The 21,239-nt window shown below is 38.9% G+C and overlaps 1 protein-coding gene across 2 annotated transcripts in view; it reads right to left on the minus strand.

Annotated features, from left to right (window-relative positions):
* Positions 1-11,370, minus strand: part of LOC121390023 (methylenetetrahydrofolate reductase-like) — a 29,761-nt gene extending 18,391 nt beyond the window's left edge. The window contains exons 1-3 of one of the 2 annotated variants that reach the window (XM_041521720.1): positions 11,002-11,370; positions 5,431-5,667; positions 1,064-1,305 (exon numbers count right to left, since the gene is read on the minus strand). In XM_041521720.1, the coding sequence (XP_041377654.1) occupies positions 1,064-1,305; positions 5,431-5,645 (457 nt within the window). In that variant the 5' untranslated portion in view covers positions 5,646-5,667; positions 11,002-11,370. The remainder of the gene's footprint in view (positions 1-1,063; positions 1,306-5,430; positions 5,668-11,001) is intronic. The other variant, XM_041521721.1, reaches the window with a different exon arrangement.
* Positions 11,371-21,239: the final 9,869 nt, after the last annotated feature.

Below are 21,239 nucleotides of genomic sequence, written 5' to 3' on the forward strand. Positions count from 1 at the left end.
AGTATTAACTGATTTTTAAAACGAGGTATTTTGAAATGAGCACCTGATCACATACATGCATAGGAACAAGCCCATTCCACGGCAATGTCGCCGACTTCAGCCGGCCTAAGCATGCAGAACACAGACTCAACAGTCTTATCAAACATCCAGTCTTCTGCAGTGGAAACCCCACCCCAGAACTGATCAATTCACCATTTTGCACCAATATATTATAGAGGCACTATAAACAGATTTTTATAATGCCGATAATAGTTTGGCCAACAAACATTCCAGTGTACATAACATTTCTATGCTTGAAAACACAACCTACTCATGATTGTTGTAGCAGTCAATTAACAAAAAAAACTTTACCGTGTTCCTTTTTGACATTGCTTATATTATAACTTTGTTTACATCAATTAATACATTTTTGATGTTTTCAAAATACTTTTAAATGCACTTTCATGGAAAAAAATATTTAGTTTTCAAGGGTTTTCTTACATTTAGAGCTATGATGGAATATTTGTAAGTTCACGGAAATAGACTTTCGATATGTTAAACAAATACAGAAGCCAATATATTCATATGTTGGTAAAATTTGGTCATGGTGCCGTAAGTGTTTAATATATATACATATTCACTAGATTTAAAAAATGTCATAGTAATTGTAGGTTGGTGATAAATAAGGATACTATATTCGTTACCATTTGATACCATTTCTTAAAACTTGTTGTTTAAAAATGTATGCAACTTGCTTTCGCTCATTAGATACGTTCTTAAACAACTCGTATGATAAATAGTATCAAGTCGTCACTCATTCAGTATCCCCTATAAACATAGTAGTTTGGTAACATGCATGCATCCATTCATACATAACCGCAAGGAATCATTTGTATGCAATTTTTCAAACATGACAATACATACCATGGCCTTTGATGTAACAGTAACACCTTAGAGAAGCTCTCTACTGTCGAGTTACTTGAAATCAGCCCCTGTATAGCCAATGGGCAATTACAATCAATTCAGTATACGCTCTCTCCTACATGTATTTTTAGTAGCAGTAAACACTAAAAGCATTAATAACCTCCTCGGAGGGCGAGAATGTTTCTGATGCCCATGTCCTTTGCTTTCTGAAGAATGCATTTGATGGATTCTTTAGTCTGGTTGCAACAGGTCAGGTGCAGCATGGTTTCTATGCCGACGAAGTTCAGCAGAGTGCCAGCAATACACATGGAGCTGGTTGGTTTTTCAGTGCTTTCTGGGTCACCTGCAGGATGCCAGGTGATGTCACAGAAGAGTGGCTTCCCTTGAGACATCCTCTCCATTCTGTAAACAATACACACAACTTTCCAAACCAAAACTTAATTAATAGTCAAACTGCATAAAACAGACCGAGATCAAAATCACATTGGACAGAAAATGCTGAAAACTTTACAGGGCAGGGACATACTTGGTGTTGGGGGTGTCGGGTTTTGATAAGCGATAGCCGACAACCCAGAAAATTATGAAAAAAGAGCCCTTTTTAGTTCAAGAAAACATCAGAAAACAAGACAGGTAGAGCTGATGCGCGATTATTAAATTTGGCTCAGTTTCAGTCTGGGACAAAATAATTGTTTTGGTTTTATTGTTGAGATTTTGATTAGGTCTGGAAATATACAAAAAGCTTACTTTTAAGAGGGTTTGTCTTATATATTGTACAGAGTTTCTGCCAAACAGTAAAATGGGTATGGTGCCATACCCAGATTTTTCTTTTTTTAAATTTAACCTTTTGTCAAAATTAACTATTACTCTTTACTCTTAATATTAAAATATTTTTTCTTAACCCTAAACTTAACCTATTTTCTTTCTGGGGAAGCCCCCCATACCCCCTGGTGACTGGTTGCATTCAATTCCATAGCACCAAACCCAAAAAATTATTTCTGGAAGAAACACTGATATTGGTGAATATTAACCTGGGTTAACTGCTAAATAATAATAATAATAATAATATTATAATAATGATAATATTATAATAATAATAATAATAATAATAATAAATTCTTTATTTAGTGAGGGTAACAGGTACAAACAATACAGAATTACAATGCATACATTTATGAACTAATAGAAAATATATACATGGCAATAAACACATGTACATATGATATTATTTTAGAAAATATTTCTTGAGTCTATATTTAAAAACAGCAGTATCTGGCGATGATCGGATAGCTTTAGGTAATTGATTCCAAAGTACTGGTCCAGAGTAACTGAAAGCATGTTTAAATAAAGACATTTTAGGTTTTGGAATTAATAGATTTCTATCCTGTAGATTTAGAAGGTTGTAGGGATTGTTTTCTCCAACATATATTAATAAGTTTTGAAAGATGGTTTGGGGCTTCATTGCATATACATTTATAAATTTGTAAACATTTGTGATAGTGGATTCGTGTTTCCATTGTCATCCATCTTAACTGTTTAAATAGTGGGGCAGATGGAGTAATAAGATTTACATCTAATATCATCATTGCAGCTCTCTTTTGCAGTTTTAGTAAACGTTCTAATCCATCCTGATTACAGTTTCCCTAAATTACACAGCAGTAATCATCATCCCAACAATGTTTCAGTTACATACCAAACATTGAAGAACTGCAGTAGGCCTATATATACTTAACTCCAAAAGAAACGCGAAAATTTTAAAATATTAAAAAACCCACATTTGAATAAACTATGTACAAATCGATTAAGTTGACCAATAGCCATCTTGTCAGCGTATCCAATTCCACATAACGCATGAAAAAAACGAGTACAGTGTGACGTCACGCACGTGCTGAAATTGACGACCAAAATCGATCTGGAATGCAAAACGGGTGGATCATGAAAGATGCGAATTGCACGTGAAACACTACCAGGCCTGGGTATAAAAGAAACGCCAGACAGCAATGTTCAACTCATTTTACGAGTAGCGATACAACGATGCCACGACTTAACGCTGATTCCAGACATAGAGCTTTGGGGAATTTGGAGGCCGGAATGGATGCCAGGCAGGTTGCACGTGCTTTCGGTGTCCATGTCTCGACAATCTACCGTCTCATAGACCGATTTCTACAGAACAACAACGTCGTCGACCGTCCACGTAGCGGCCGTCCCAGAGTGACGTCACAGCGCCAGGACCGTTACATCGTCCGAACTCACATGTGTGATCGGTTCGTACCAGCCACCACAACAGCCCGGCAGACAGTGGGAACCCACAACCGCCCCGTTTCCTACACCACGGTACGACGTCGTCTGATCGCCATCCATCTGAACTGTCGTCGACCGTACATTGGACAACGTCTCACACAGCGACACCGCCTTGCACGACACAACTGGGCTGTTCTGCATCGACAGTGGCGGAACCGACAGTGGCAGAACATCGTCTTCTCCGACGAAAGCCGCTACTGCTTAGATAGGGCCGACGGTCGTATGAGGGTGTGGAGGCGTCGAGGTGAGCGCTTCACAGATGCGTGTGTTATGGAGAGGGACCGTTGGGGAGGGCCTTCCGTCATGCTGTGGGGTGCCATATCCTGGGGACGTCGTGTACAACCTGTCATCTTCGACAACAACGGCCGAGGACGCGGCAGGGGCGTCACAGCACAGCGCTACATCGACGAAGTGCTCACGCCTGTGGTGGTGCCTTTTTTCGCAGGTCACCGTCAGATGGTTTACCAGCATGACAACGCCAGGCCACACACGGCACGGGCCACCCAGGCATTCCTGGCACAGCACAACATCATCACAATGGACTGGCCAGCTTTAAGCCCGGATCTGAACCCCATCGAGCACTTGTGGGACGAGGTTCAGCGCATGATGAACCAACGCCCTGCTCCTGTGGTGACACAGCAGCAGCTCCGCCAGGCCGTCGTGGACACCTACAACGTGCCCAGGGCCTTCATCAGGAACATCTTCCTCTCCATGGGTAGGAGGTGTGCGGCGGTCATGGCCAGCAATGGCGGACACACCCGCTATTAGTGGACATGTTTGAGTGGCATGTGACGCCATTGAAGAAGCGCCATGGCCTTGACATTTCAAATGACAATGCGACCTCGATTTTTAACATGTCAATAACATGAAATCTCATCTTTACGAATTGTTTAAGTTTTTCATAGAAACGATTATTTTAAGAACTTTGGGACGTATTTCAATGAGTGCACTCAAAACCTCCAATCTACGTATTCGCGTTTCTTTTGGAGTTAAGTATATAATAACTGTAAACTGGTGACATTTAGTAAATGACCAAACCACTGTGGTCCTCTGGCATTCAAATTTAATTTCATTCCTATAATGCTGCAGCGTTTCCATGTTGCTATAAATATCCCAGTGACTATCTTGAATGGCAACTTAACAAGATGTTATTATTTTTAAAGTATCAAATGTCATCAAGATAAATTTATCTGGGTGAGCATAAACACGTCTGTGACATGTCACTAACTGTGACGTCTCTTTCTGGAAACAGAATTTTTTCAAACTGAACCTGTCACACTCACTACATAAATAGGTTATTACCAGAGTGTGTTTCGGTATTGTCAATATCATATATTAGGACAAAAAAAGAGGCTCACATAATACATTAGTTTTATTCTTAATATATGATGATAATGATACCAAGACACATGAGGGTAATAACCTCTTTATCATATAATCTCTAGCTAAATAAAATGTGTTTTTGTAAACTGTATATGCAACTTTAATTCCATCCAGCCATTTCTCAATATTCAAATGACGTAAGAATATACATCTTTTTGAATGGAAATGACTCGAATGACATCATTTTGGATATTCTTACACAAAAATAAACTACTGCTTAACATTTTTTGTTTTCTGAATACTTGACAGCTTTCAGTGTAAAGTTGTTATTTAAAATATTTTTGTTTGATGACTGAATCCATATGTCAAATATGGAGTGTTACCCTAGTATATTTGCTCAATGATCTCAATTAATTAACATCTCATTTGCAAAGTTATCAAAGTCTGAAAATATATGATCTGAACAATATCACATATTTTGAATACACTGGATAAGCTAGCTATTATATGATAATTATTATTATCATAATAATTATTATAATACTCAGCTGATCTTCAAATGTAACAAATACATCAATCACCATCCCATAAGGAATGCCTTTTTATACTATGGAATTTACTACAAGTTATTTATTTCTGAGCCAACTGTTTTCTAAATTACACACAAAAATAGGTTTTTTTTGTTATTTCCAAAACACTTTTACTTTTCTTTTTACATCAAACCAAACTGAAATTATATTTACAAGAACCATTTTTGTAGGAGAATGGGACGGACTATAGGAACACACTGGGTGAGGATTCTGTGATCTACTGACATACCACTAACATTTTAACATTAAAAACAATAATCAATATACAAATGGTTTCTAAACAAATAATGTTATTAGGACAAAAAATATATATCACCTTGCTATTAAATTGACAGCACCATTTCCTGTCCTTGGTGGGAAGAACTCAAATGAGAAAAATTTGTCTCCAGATGCAGACCTGCGCTTGATACGGTCGATGAGGCGTTGGTAACGGGGGGTCCAATGGGAAGGTGTTACCTTGCGTTGTGGTGACGACGTCCCGTTTGACACTTCATTATCAAGCGTGTCAGTAGCCAGCTTTATTTCGGGCATATTCAATGTTATTATAAGTGAACTGAAAAAAAAAGAAAGGAATACTTAATGACACTACCATATTTTAAACTATGTTGTAGGGGAGGGCTAGAGAGGACTGTTCATAATATTTCGGCGATCATCAACAACCAAATGGTAGCCAACTGCTGAGTATAAAATACACATTTTTTCCTAAATCCGATGCCACAGAGCTTTAGTTTGATTATTCTAGATCACTGAGCTATATCCCACACCCGACCATTAAACTATATCCCACCCCTGACCACTGAGCTATATCCCACCCCTGACCACTGAGCTATATCCCACCCCTGACCACTGAGCTATATCCCACCCCTGACCACTGAGCTATATCCCACTCCTGACCACTGAGCTATATCCCACTCCTGACCACTGAGCTATATCCAACTCTTGACCACTGAGCTATATCCCACCCGACCACTGAGCTATATCCAACTCTTGACCACTGAGCTATATCCCACCCGACCACTGAGCTGTATCCCACCCCTAACCACTGAGCTGTATCCCACCCCTAACCACTGAGCTGTATCCCACCCCTAACCACTGAGTTGTATCCCACCCCTAACCACCGAGCTGTATCCCACCCCTAACCACCGAGCTGTATCCCACCTGACCACCGAGCTGTATCCCACCCCTGACCACTGAGCTGTATCCCACCCCGACCACTGAGCTATATCCAACTCTTGACCACTGAGCTATATCCCACCCGACCACTGAGCTGTATCCCACCCCTAACCACTGAGCTGTATCCCACCCCTAACCACTGAGCTGTATCCCACCCCTAACCACTGAGCTGTATCCCACCCCTAACCACTGAGTTGTATCCCACCCCTAACCACCGAGCTGTATCCCACCCCTAACCACCGAGCTGTATCCCACCTGACCACCGAGCTGTATCCCACCCCTGACCACTGAGCTGTATCCCACCCCGACCACTGAGCTATATCCAACTCTTGACCACTGAGCTATATCCCACCCGACCACTGAGCTGTATCCCACCCCTAACCACTGAGCTGTATCCCACCCCTAACCACTGAGCTGTATCCCACCCCTAACCACCGAGTTGTATCCCACCCCTAACCACCGAGTTGTATCCCACCCCTAACCACCGAGCTGTATCCCACCCCTAACCACCGAGCTGTATCCCACCTGACCACTGAGCTGTATCCCACCCCTGACCACTGAGCTGTATCCCACCCCGACCACTGAGCTGTATCCCACCCCTGACCACTGAGCTGTATCCCAACCCTAACCACTGAGCTATATCCCATCTGACCACTGAGCTATATCCCACCCCTTACCTATATCCTACTCCTGACCACTGAGCTATATCCAGTGTTCGAGATTAAAAGTTTTGGGCAGTATCCCAGATGGATACTAACAATTCAAAATCTGGTATCCCACCTGAGAATTTAGTATCCCACTTAAATGAAATTCATAAATAACATCATAACAAATTTGGACGACACCGTTCTCGTTCCCAATCTATTGCTACACCGCAATCAAAATCGCAGAATTCGTGAAATTCGCAATCAAACGGAATTGGCAAAAAGATTTGCTGCATCTATTTTTGCGTAATATTGACATAAATTAATATTTAGCAGTAATCAATAAGTGTTTCTGACATTACTAACGATAAACCTACCTGTATCAATTTTCTGCAGATCAATATCTCAAATAAAATTTGAAGGGAGGAAACATCCAACAAGAACAATAGTGATTTAGCGGTTCCCAGCATTAGACTTAGTACGAGTTGGGGGAGATATTGTTACAGCATATCATTAGACTGAGTAAGAGCTAAAAAATACTGTTACTTAACTTCACCAGTAAATGACGACTTTCACTGTTTCAGCAAAAAAAAAAAATGCAGGATTAAAAAACCCAAAAACCGTATATGGTATCCCGGTGGGATACTGGGTTCTTGAAGTCTGGTATCCAAAATTAAATTCTGGTATCCCCGGGATACTGGGATACTGTTAATCTCGAACACTGATATCACACCCCTAACCACAGATATATCCCACCCGACACCTAAGCTATATCCAACTCATGACCACCGAGCTATATCACACCCCTTACCTATATCCCACTCCTGACCCATGAGCTATATCCCACCCGACCACTAAGCTATATCCCACCCCTGACCACTAAGCTATATCTCACCCCTGACCACTAAGCTATATCCAACTCATGACCACCAAGCTATATCCCACTCCTGACCACTAAGCTATATCCCACTCCTGACCACTGAGCTATATCCCACTCCTGACCACTGAGCTATATCCCACTCCTGACCACTGAGCTATATCCCACCCCTTACCTATATCCCACTCCTGACCACTGAGCTATATCACACCCCTAACCACTGATATATCCCACTCCTGACCACTAAGCTATATCCCGCTCCTGACCACTGAGCTATATCACACCCCTAACCACTGAGATATATCCCACCCCTGACCACTAAGCTATATCCCACCTGACCACTGAGCTATATCCAACTCATGACCACCGAGCTATATCCCACCCCTTACCTATATCCCACTCCTGACCACTGAGCTACATCACACCCCTAACCACTGAGATATATCCCACCCCTGACCACTAAGCTATATCCCACCTGACCACTAAGCTATATCCAACTCATGACCACCGAGCTATATCCCACCCCTTACCTATATCCCACTCCTGACTACTGAGCTATATCACATCCCTAACCACTGATATATCCCACCCGACCACTAAGCTATATCCAACTGATGACCACCGAGCTATATCACACCCCTTACCTATATCCCACTCATGACCACCGAGCTATATCCAACTCCTGACCACCGAGCTATATCCCGACCCTGACCACTGAGTAACTCCCCCTACACAACCCCGACAACTTGGCTATATCCTGATTCAGATTCGGAAAAGGGGTCTAAACCGACAGCTCCAAAAATTATGTTTTATTTAAAGACACCTCTAGAGCACATTGATTAGTTTACTTGTTTGTTTTGTTTGACGACACAACTAGAGCACACTAATTAATTAATTACTGGATGTCAAACATTTAGTAATTCTGACTCGTTATCAGAGGAAACCTGTTACAATTTTCATAATGCAACAATGGATATTTTATATGCACTTTCCCACAGACAGGAAAGCACATACCACTGCCTTTGTTATACCAATCATGGTGTGCTGGCTGGAATGAGAAATAGCTCAATAGGTCCGACGTGGATTGATGCCAAACCGACCGTGCATAAGGCAAGCTCTTTACCACTGGGCTACGTCCCGCCTCCAACATTGATTAATTAATCATCGGCTATTGGATGTCAAACATGTGGCAATTCTGACTCGTTATCAGAGGAAACCTGTTACAATTTTCCTAATGCAACAATGGATATTTTATATGCACTTTCCCACAGACAGGAAAGCACATACCACAGCCTTTGACCAGTTGTGGTGCGCTGGCTGGAACGAGAATACCGGTAAACCCAATCAGTTCAATGGATCCACCGACGTGGTTCGACCGGGAGCTTGCAGGTCAATAAGATTCAGCTCCAATATGCCAAGTTATTGGTAGGCGACACCAGGGACACCTCACGACGCTGGTTACACCCAACTCCCGGACAAAGCAGGCAAATTTGCAATCCATCACATAACTTCAGCAAGTGGGAAGTCCGAAATTGTAGTGACTCATCGCCAAGCTTGGAGTCCTGTTGCCAGAAATGGATAGCCATACAATCTTCAGCAAGTCTTACAACACAAGTCTACAAGATACACTGCCAAGACTAGAGCTGGGTGGTATACTGTATATACCGTTCAGTATCGGAAACAAATCAATACCGATTTACCGTACCGAGCAAATTTCAAAATACAGAAATATTGGTATTGAAAAATATTTTATGCCAATTTAGTAAAGCACTAACAATATATCGACAGACACAAAATAGCTGAAAAGAAGAGAGAGTTGTGTGTATGGAATTTAATTTTATTTAGATGAAATTAGCGGGCAAGCCACAATTCAGGCATAAATTCAGAGTAAACCGAAAATACCGCTCAATATCGATATCGGTATCGGCAATGTATCAATACCGAATACCATACCGATACTGTGGTAAATCACCCCCAAAATACTGATACCGAACCTGAAATTTCAATACCACCCAACTCTAGCCAAGACTGTTATAAGAAGATCATTCCAAACTCAGACATCAGATGAACTGTTCATTTACAATGTCAATCAGGTAAAGATCTTAATACTAATTTGTGAAATGTCATTGACACAGACATGTACAAATAAAGTTTGTTTTATTTAATGACAACACTAGAGCACATCGATTTATTAAATCACGGCTACTGGATGTCAAATATTTGGTAATTTTGACATATAGTCTTCAGTGAGGAAACCCAAAACATTTTTCCATTAATTAGTAGCAAGGGATATTTTATATGCACCATCCTACAGACAGAATAGTGCATACCATGGCCTTTGATAGACCAGTTGTGGTGCACTGGTTGGAACTAGAAATAACCCAATGGGCCGCCAATGGGGATCGATCCCAGACAGACCATGCATTAGGCAAGCATTTTACCACTGGGTTATGTCCCACCCCACATGTACAAATAACCACAGCAATACTATAAACAGCTAATACTAATGAAATGTTTAAATTGTTTCTACTGTAATTATAATAAAGCAAACAAAAACAAAATTAACATTTCATTAGTAAAATTAAAAAAGAAAAAAAAGAAAGAAAAGAAAAAAAAAGCCCCACCCCACCTGTTTCTTTGGGTGACCTAATTGTAAATGTAAAATCCAACGATATACACATCATTAATAATTTTGATACTGGATTGTACACATAAAATGATAAAGAATAAAGGGTCACACTTTCAAGTTAATCAAACTGTATTAATTATTATTTTTGTAAAGTTGACAAGCTTAGCTCATGAAAGATATACACTAGGATTGGTTAATTTTTGTAAACAAAATAGTTCTTAAAATTGGTACAGTAACATGGATATAATTTGCTCCTCTTTTTTTTTAATACTTTATATTAATTTTCTTTTAAAATGAAGTGTGTGGCTTTCAAAGTTGTACAATGAATGCAATTCGGCTAACCCCATATAAGTAGTGCTGTTATTTGTAGGGGATATCTTTCACATGTGTGTTAGTTATATTAAAATATTTATTAATTTAAATGTGCTTATTAAATAAATTGTATTTATTTATTATTTATAATACGACCTGCATTGCTGCATTTATCTTTGCAACAGCCGATCCATAATTTTCTTTAGTATTAAAAATGATTTATTTATGCATAAATAGTCTAATTTATTGTACTTGTACAATTGTTTTCTGCTGAATGGTTCTTGGAATCAAGACACCAGTTGATTTCTGTCAGAAAGTCACCCCGATGGCAAGACAAACAACCAACCGACCTTGTTCAACGACTAACTAGAGAGACTGAATCCTGCTGGTTTTCCAGAATAAATACCGTGATCCAACCAATCAAAATACACATGCTAATTACTCCTAGTGGTCGGGAAGGAAACTAAGGGGTGGTAATTTAGATTATACCACAAATTAAAAAAAAAAAAAAAAAAAAAAAGAAGAAGAAAAAAACAGTCTGTTTTGTATGTATCCTGTATGATCCGTAAATGATCGAAGCATTCCAAAAATGAATACATTTTCACGATCGCTTTACCTCGCCGCCCTCGGTAATTTCCGTATTTTGCGGTATCGTCGAGGTCATTATAGGATACCCAATGGAAATTTCCCTTCACGAGGCTAATAATTTGCTACATACTTTAACCACGACATTAATGCATGCACATAAACACATAATGCGATACAGTCTTTTGTCTTATTTTTAATACCTGCGTGTTACTTTTAGGATACAGTTTAAAGTGACATTATTTAAAAAATGAAGACTTGTTTTGCTAAGTTTTGACATTTCCAAGAGCATGCACAATCACGAAAAACAACAAGCCAATATAATGCTTAAATAACACAACATAATCGTGAGCTTATATAATTAAACGTAACCGGCTAACGTAAAACCGGCTTCTGAAGTGTACTGTACAGCGGTTAACTTAATGGAAAGGAAAGGAAATGTTTTATTTAACGACGCACTCAACACATTTTATGTTAACTTAATGGATTTAATTATTAAGGCAAGTACGTAGGTACTTAGACCGAATATTTCTGTCTATGTAAAGCTTTATTTAATGTATTATAATTTTTTTTTAAACGATTTGTCTATTTTATATTTATATCATATGTCCAATGGCTTTTAGAACATTGATATAAATATAAAATAGACAAACCATTAAAAAATAAATTTTAAAAAATGAAATAAAGGTTTACAGAGAAAGAAATTTTCGGTCTAGTAGGTACTGGGTACACATCTCTTCTTTTTTTTCAGTATATATATATATATATATATATATATATATATATATATATATATATATTCCGGTGGACGGTGACCCCCCCCCCCCCCCCCCATAAACTTCGCTCGTGTGCACTTTTAGATGCACTTCCCACAGACAGGACATATATCACGACATTTGATATATTAATGGTTGTACATGTGCACTGGCTGGGGCGGGAGATTGGGTCCACTGATGTGGTTCGAATATGTTAGTTTTAACTGCTCAGTGGGACGGTGTAGGACTATGACACTGACTTGTCATTCACTAACCACTAGCAAGGAATATAGTTATATAACTAACCGACTGACCTGGACACACAGCTCATACAGCTGAGTTGTGTTATCTGAAGAGCGTGTTTGATGAAATAAAAGTTAAAAGTTTATTTTATTTAACGACACCACTAGGGCACATTGATTTATTAATCATCGGCTATCGAATGTCGTTGTGACACATTTATAGAAGAAATCCGCTATATTTTTTCCATTAGCAGGAAAGGATCGATCTTTTATATGCACTTTCATTCTCAGACAGGACAGCACATACCAAGGACTTTGATATACCAGTCGTGGGGCATTCATTTGATTCTTCTCAGGCGATAGGGATAGAGTATATGAAAATGTGATAGGGATAGATTATATGAAAATATGTGATAGGGACAGATTATATGAAAATAAGTTACAGGGACGGATTATATGAAAATATGTGATAGGGACAGATTATATGAAAATATGTGATAGGGACGGATTATGTGAAATTATGTGATAGGGACAGGTTATATGAAAATATGTGATAGGGATAGATTATATGACAATATGTAATATGGACAAATTATATGAAAATATGGATAGGGACGGATTATATGAAAATATATGATAGGGATAGATTATATGAAAATATGTCATAGAGACAGATAATATGAAAATATGTGATAGGGGCAGATTAGATGAAAATATGTGATATAAGGATAGATTATATGAAAATATGTGATAGGGATATATAGATTATATGAACGTTATTATGTGACAAGAATATATAGGTTATATGAAAATGCAAACTTCGATAACTCCACCTTCGATCTCTCAACAATTTCAATCTCTCGCTGAATAGAACGGTAGGTTTGACCTTGTTTACATGACGTCAAGTATGGCAACTCGACAGTGACGTTATAATTGTTGTTGTATTTGCGTATTTCTATATGTTTACGGATATTCAAATATCTTCGTTATCGTTAGTAGTACGAACTTATACTTTTAGTATGTTATTAATATACACATGTACTATATATTTCAGTTGAAAATGTTTGTGTTGCAATTTGTTTAAGGTAAAAGTCTACTTTGACTGGACTGATAAACTTGATCTCTCGACCTAATTCTTTGGTCCCGCTATAAAGATTTAATAGATTATACACATCTACACATCTAATACACATCTACACATCTAAAACTCGATGCGTGTGGATTGATGAAAGTGTCGTTGCCGATAGTATTTTAAAGACGAATTAATTGTCAGTCAGGTCAATCAGACGAAGCGCGTCTGTCTCGGGTTGTCCGGGATGTTGAGGATTTAGGTGATAATTACAGAATAATTTATCGCCCACTGTGTCTGGTTGTCGGTGTGCGTACTTGGCGGAGAGTCTCGCTACGTAATACATAATTACAGACACGGTTTTCACCCTGGCCAAGACGTTGAAAAGATTCATTTACAATTTTGTAAAAAGTTACTGGGTGTACGGAAAGGGACATGTAATGATTTTGTATATAGTGAATTAGGAAGATTTCCATTGTATATTATTAGAAAACTAAGACTTTTTAAATACTGGATCAAACTACGTAATACTAATAACTGCATATTAATGGCTATATATGAGGAAATGGATCAGCTTGATAACAATTGGTTAATGGATGTTAAACAGGAACTAAATGCACTTGGTTTAAATTATATATGGAGTCTAACGGAAGTTGATAATAATACTTACAGTGTAATTAAGCAAAGATTGTGTGATGTGTTCAAGCAACAATCTTACAATAGAATAACAGCAACGTCAAAAGGTAATTTGTATAAATATTTATTAACTGAATTTAAATTGCAAAGTTATCTTACAAAACCGTTGGACGTTACACAATTGAAAGAAATGACAAAATTTAGACTCTGCGCCCATAAATTAAATATAGAATTTGGTAGATACAGAAACATTGAAAGATCAGAAAGATTATGTACAGTATGTAATACAAATGAAGTAGAAGATGAGTACCATTTCATTCTACAATGTACAAGATACAATGATATAAGAACACAATTTATAAAACAATATTATTATAAACGTCCAAGTGTTTTCAAGCTTATACAACTTTTAAGAACTGACAATAATAAAGATCTTAATAACCTTGGGAAATATTTACAACGGGCAAATAAGGTAAGAAATGAACTAGTGGAATAAAGACGTAATGCTAATAGTGATGTACAATGTAGTGCATCATACATGTGTATCCCGGTAGCACCTCAAGTGTTTAACAGTTTCTCTTATGTAATAACGACCTATATCTTTATGTGATATAAGTCAGCAGTACTGTGATACTTTGTATTATATATGTCTATAATGTTAAATCACTCTCCACCATTATCCTGTACATTATTGTGTACATATCTGTATAATATATGCTATATTGTTTGTATGATGCTGATGAGTTGTAAAACTTAAGGCAATAAAAGGAACTTGAACTTGGTTAACTTAAAAGAGCACTTGTAAGACTTGTTAGCGCTGGGTTTTTTTTTTTTTAAATAAACATTAGTTCCTGATTTTTATTTGCATAAATAATTTAAAATAATTTTGTGAAAAACAAATGTTCCGAGTTATTCGGCGTTCAGTGTTTTATTTGTTAGTTACGTTCCGTCATGTTTTCACATCTGCAGAATACATCAATGTTCATTATAGGCTATTATTTACTTCCTGTTTCAAATTTGAACTCTTATATATACTACTCAAAAGAATTTAAGGGTCAGACGATATTTTCGACATTATTTTCTGAATGTCAATTATATTAGCTAGACCATAATGTCACGCATGGTATTGTTCCATTTTGACGAAAGTGGGTCTAAGCAACCCATAAATGAATTAAAATCCACTGTCATTGACACTGTCGACTAGTTCTAATGGCGAAAACATGCTTACATTTGCACGTAAATTAGGGCGAAAGCGAAAGGTCTGCTAAGTGCCCATAACTTGCTTTTTCACAAAGTGCTTCATTTGCATGCTTTGCTCGTGTATTCCATGTTCCCAATGCTGAATTTCCGTATAATTGGAGCTTGCGTCCGTGTATGGTGCACACTCCAAATTCGACAATGGTACGACTTCAACTGACTATCGAAGATCGAGGAAGGGCTATTGCTTGGCTTCAGGATGGCAATACGAAAAGAAATGTTGCTCTGAGACTTGGTGTCAGTCAGAGTGTCGTTGGCCGACTGTGGTAACGATACCAAGCAACGAATTCTGTTCGAAATCGTCCACATTCGGGAAGACCCCGAAGCACTATAAATAGAGAGGACCGCTACATCACCAATATGGCTCTACGTCAACGCACACCACTGCACGCCGATTACGTGACAATCTGCGGACTGCGACTGGAACTCGAGTGTCTGATCAAACCATACGCAATCGTCTAAGAGCCAATAATCTACGCTGCCATCGCCAGGCTGTTCGACCACTACTCCTACCACGTCACAGAACGGCCAGATGTCACTGGTGCACGCTTCATCTGCGGTGGCAACGTGTTCAGTGGGGTCCAGTGATGTTCACTGATGAGTCCAGGTTTAGTCTCCAGTTCAACGACGGTCGGGTTCGTGTCTACAGACGTCCTGGGGAGCGCTTCGCTGACGTTAACGTTAGACAACGTCACCGGTTCGGTGGTGGCAGCGTCATGGTGTGGGGCGGCATCTCTATCCACCACAGGACCCCCCTCTATGTGGTGGATGGCAATCTGAATGGAATCCGCTATCTGAATGAGATTATCCGGCCGTTGATTCTCCCAGGCCTTCAGCAGATTGGCGGCGGGGCAGTTCTGCAGGATGGCAATGCCAGACCCCACCGCGCCAGGGTGGTAACGGACTTTCTCAGACAACAAGGTATCGCCAGGATGGATTGGCCAGCATATTCGCCTGACTTGGCCCCAGTAGAGCACGCCTGGGGACGAATTAGGCAGGAGAGTTCGGGATAACCATGCCCCTCCGGCCAACCTTCATGATCTGGGTCAACTTCTTATGGCAGAGTGGCAGGCCATTCCCCAAGAGTTCTTCAGACGTCTGATCAACAGCATGAGGCAACGATGTGTCGAGTGTATTCGCGCCAGGGGTGGATTCACACACTATTAAACGAATGTTCTAATGTGTAAAATCCATGTTTGACAACCTTCAACTTTGACAGCATGTCATGTGACTTTCTTGTATACAGTGACGTTTATTTGTGTTTTTTTGTAAATATGGAACAATAAATAAAAAATTTGGTGTAGTTTACATCATCAATCTAATACTCTCTGAAACTTGTTCGGTTATAAATTTTTGACCCTTAAATTCTTTTGAGTAGTAATATATATTAATTTCGAAAACACGGAACTTCCTGAAAATCGAACTATTTCCTCGTCCCCTTCAAGATCGAGTTATTGCAGTTTGACTGTATGTGGTAGGGAATGATTATATGAAAACTAATAATAATATTACCTATATTTGACTTCTAATGTTCTAAAGAATAAATTAGTAACAACTTTAAACTTGTTCAAAAGAAAATTATTCCAAATGTCACTACCGGTAAAACAAATAATAATAATAATAATAATAATAATAATAATAATAATAATAATAATAATAATAAATAAATAATAAATAAATAAATAAATAAATGAATAAATAAAAAGTAAACAAATGATCTTGGCATATATGGGTCTTCTCAAATTAGGCAAGAAGCCGAACTTCTAAACTAAAATCGAACTACAAAATATTTTCCTAAATGGCATAGGCCCTACGTAAAAACACTTAATTTGATTTATTAATTTAAATAAATATATCGTTTTTACAGTCTTGTATACGGTCTTTAAAAAGAGAGAAACACGTAAATTGACTATCACAACAATCCAATACTGTAGCAAGGACATGATGGAAGTAGAAGGGAAAAGTCGATCGTGTATTTAACGGGCGTGGCGTGATCTGGACCTGGGGGGTTCGAATATGAACCAAGTGGACCTTTTTCTATTTTGTTTTTACACCACCAAAAACTCCATATGTATAAACCTGTATGTTTTAGTTCTAAAAGCGGACCACTTGCTTCAGCTGGGGGTGGGGGTGGAGGTGGGGGTGGGGGGGGGGGTCGTCCGAACCCCCCGAACCCCCCTAGCCTACGCCCCTGTTTAACTTAAAGGAGAGGACAATTAAGGCATTTGGCCTAGTACGCATATTCAACGATTATCAACACGTATACTCGTATAGTTAATTAATAAAACGGTTAAATGTGACGGCTATTATATATAACGGGCGCAGCCATTTTGTACCATCTCGGTGAGTACGCCCTCTGGCGAGCTGGTGGTTACGTAATACTTAACGCGTAACGTCAGGAATGAGCCTTAGAACTAGAGAAACACAATCTACCTGGTTTTTGCGGGATAATAAATAGTCATACATTGCAATGTTCTGTAATAATACACATCCCAGTAAGCCAGCAATAAGTATATCCAGCACTATATATATTATTTTTCAATACAAAATAAAATACCATTGTCAAAGTGGCTACACAACAAGTCGAAACAATTAACAATGTTTTTCCCACCATGCATTAACCTACGTACTGAAATGATACACGGAGTGTTTTCTTAGTTAATTGGTCTATGCTGTTAGTTGCTTCTACCTGTGATTCCTGATTGGCAGGTATGTATTTGATTGGTAACCAGACGAGCCAATTAATTGACGCTGTCTAGACACAAAAATACATACCGATATTGTGCAATATTACCTGTCGCCCCTAAAATTGTAATGGACATGGTTTATTACTGTAAATAGTTCTGTAAAACTATTAAGTAGACTTTTCCCATCTAAAACCACAGAACTGACCAATTACGTAGTCCCAAAGAAAAGAAAATTGTCACTTGGGTATCGTGGGTTGTCGTTTTTGCTCCAACGTAGGCTATCAATAGGCCTAATTTTGTATATTTTTCCTTTGGATTATTAAACGGAGAAAAATACTATAACCCCATTTTGTTCCGTTAATGCAACTTGAAATATATTTAGTTAAATAGTTTATTATATTATTACGTCATTTATGCTGTTTTACAAGTCAAGTTGATCAAAGAGAAGCGCCTTGTCGAAAATTACTGCTTTTGTTTACACTGTACATACAGGAGATGGTCAGGAGCTGACGTCACTTCGCCCCAAGCTATCCCACCGGACGTCACAAAAATGAAACAAAATGGCTGCCCCCAGTTAGCAGGAATAATCATGGTTTTTTTATTAACTCTAAAATTACGCGTTTTTCATTTGCTAAAGTGTCAGTATGTGTTGGTGGTCCGGGTATGCATCTTTCCAACACATAAGGCTCTTGTTTGAGTTGACCCTACCTTTAAGTTGTACTCGATCAAATTTTCGGTTGCATTGTATCATTGCAGCAGATAGTTCCGTATCAGTGTCAACTCCAGCTCGTGGGAGGGAGGCAGCCCCGTCTCGCACGCTTATCTCTGCGGTTCTATATGGTAGTAAATGTGCCATTGAATATTAGTGCAAATACTATTTTTCATTGTCAATAACATAAGCGAACGAGACAGGGGGGGCAGGAGGGGGAACTGCCCCCCCCCCCCCCCCACCCCGGTTTATAGCAAATATTTAATTCGGGCAAAAAACAAACACAAATTGTGCTTGCCTGAAGCCTTTTCACGTATTGTAATTCATGTAAAAATGCGTTGTGATATGTTTTCAACCCTATAACCATTTGGCAGTCATACTAATTTGAATAAATGTTGTTATCCAGATTCGGGCATTTTCGTTTCGGGTAAACTATAGGCTGGCCCCTACGAAAATGGGAGCCCATACGCCTATGGCCAATAAATACTCTGTTATTTAATATACATACAGGCTCGGAGGAAGCAAGTAGACACTGGGGGTGAGGGGTGGGCGTAAGGGCTGACTGAGATCGACGGCATAAAGCAGTTTCTATGGGGATCGGGGCATGCTCCCACGTAACATTTTGAAAACTAGATGCATGCTACAAGTAAAATTCATTTACTACCAGTAATAGTTCTGATTCAAAATTCAGCCCCCTTCCCCCTCCCCCGTACTCCGCCGTGCCTGTGCCTAAGCATTTTACACTACAAGTTGAAATCCGTGTAGGGTATCCGAAAAATGGAACTTCGATTTTTAGCAAAAATCAAGGTTGCTAAGGGGCCGTTCAAATGTTACGTAATGTTATTTTTGTCAAAATTACACACCCTCCCTCCCCTCTCTGCGACGCTATATCATACGTACCCCAAATTATTACGTAACGCTTTGAGACCCCAGTCCCATTCACTAACAAGTAATGCGATGGATGTTATATAATTTTATAATAAATTGTTTTGCGATTTGGGAAAGCATTCATCTCGATTTACAATCGTTATTTTTGTATACGTCTACCTAGCTGTAACTACCTTCGTTAAACATTATCGCCGTGACAGAACGTTTATCGAGGAAGAAGAAGAAGAAATAAAATAAAACAATACAGAACAAAATATTTTAGTAAGTAAAAAAAATAATAGATGAACAATGCGTTCCGTAATGTTGTTCAGAACACCCACCCTGTAACGTTTGGACCTACAACCACCACCTTTGACCGTTACGCCAGGGGCGTAAGCTAGGGGGGTTGGGGGGTGGGGTTCGGATGAAGCAAATGGTCCGCTTTCAGAACTAAAACATACATTTTTATACATATGGGGTTTCTGGTGGTGCAAAAACAAAATAGAAAAGGGTCCACTTGGTTCATATTCGAACCCCGCCAGGTCCAGACCACGCTACCCCCCTGTACGCAATATCACCTATAGGCGTACGGGTTCCAATTCCTGTGTGTGTGTGGGGGGGGGGGGGGGGGGGGGGGGAGGGGGGAGACTGATTTTTGCCCGAAATAAATAAAAATGCCAGAATGTGGATAACGTTTATTTATATAAGCATTACAGCATACAAATAACTACGTATTATTTTTAAATGAATTACAACTAATTGGTTGCTATGGTTGGAATGATAGCACACGGTAATTGGTCCAACGTTGGCCCAACATAAAGCGTACCGTTGGCCCAAAATAGACTGCAGACGTTGGCACGTGGTCATTTTGACCGTTGGGCCAACATTGGCTCACTGTTGCTAATTCTACGTTGCACCAACGGTGTACCGACGTTGTGGCAACATTTTCGTACTTCGTTATATAGTTGGCCCAACGTTGGGCCAACATTGGGCCAATGTAATTAAGAATAACAAAAGTACAGATGTAACATTTATTATCGAACTACACATCAATCTTGTTCATCATCGTTTGCGAATTCTGACGACGACGACGTATCCATGGCTGTGGCCTCACACGTTGCCTCTCCTTGTCATATGCTGCAACGACGAATGCATCTAAGATAAAGATGTCATACTAGTTAACACATTTTCAACAGTACAGTCTTAAATATACCCCTGAAATTATGTAGGCTACAATTAAAGTAATTAAATAAAAAAAAGTTGTTCGTATGTAATTAGTATAAGCAAACGTCACCTTGTTCAGTCTATTATTGTTATAAAAAAATAGCATATAACATTTCTCTTGGGTCAAATAAAAGTACTTATTCATAATTCTTAAACTAAATAACATGTCTTGCCACACACAAATGTGATTTTCAACTAGGCTAACCCTCACTTTGTACCGTGTAGATCGACATTACCTGTGTCTTAGTTATTGGTTTACAATTAAATATTGTTAGAAAGATATACGGGCTATTTCTTAAATGGGGGGGGGGGGGGGGGGGGGGGGGGGGGGCAAGCCTGAATTTTTTTTCTAAATTTGGTGTGGGCTGTCTTTAAACAGATTCTACCATGTTCACCATTATTTAAAACATACGGAATTATGTCACAATTTAACCCAATTATAGCTTGAAGAAATTAGAA

Source organism: Gigantopelta aegis, chromosome 15 (genome assembly GCF_016097555.1).
Source record: "Gigantopelta aegis isolate Gae_Host chromosome 15, Gae_host_genome, whole genome shotgun sequence".
NCBI lineage: Eukaryota > Metazoa > Mollusca > Gastropoda > Neomphalida > Peltospiridae > Gigantopelta > Gigantopelta aegis.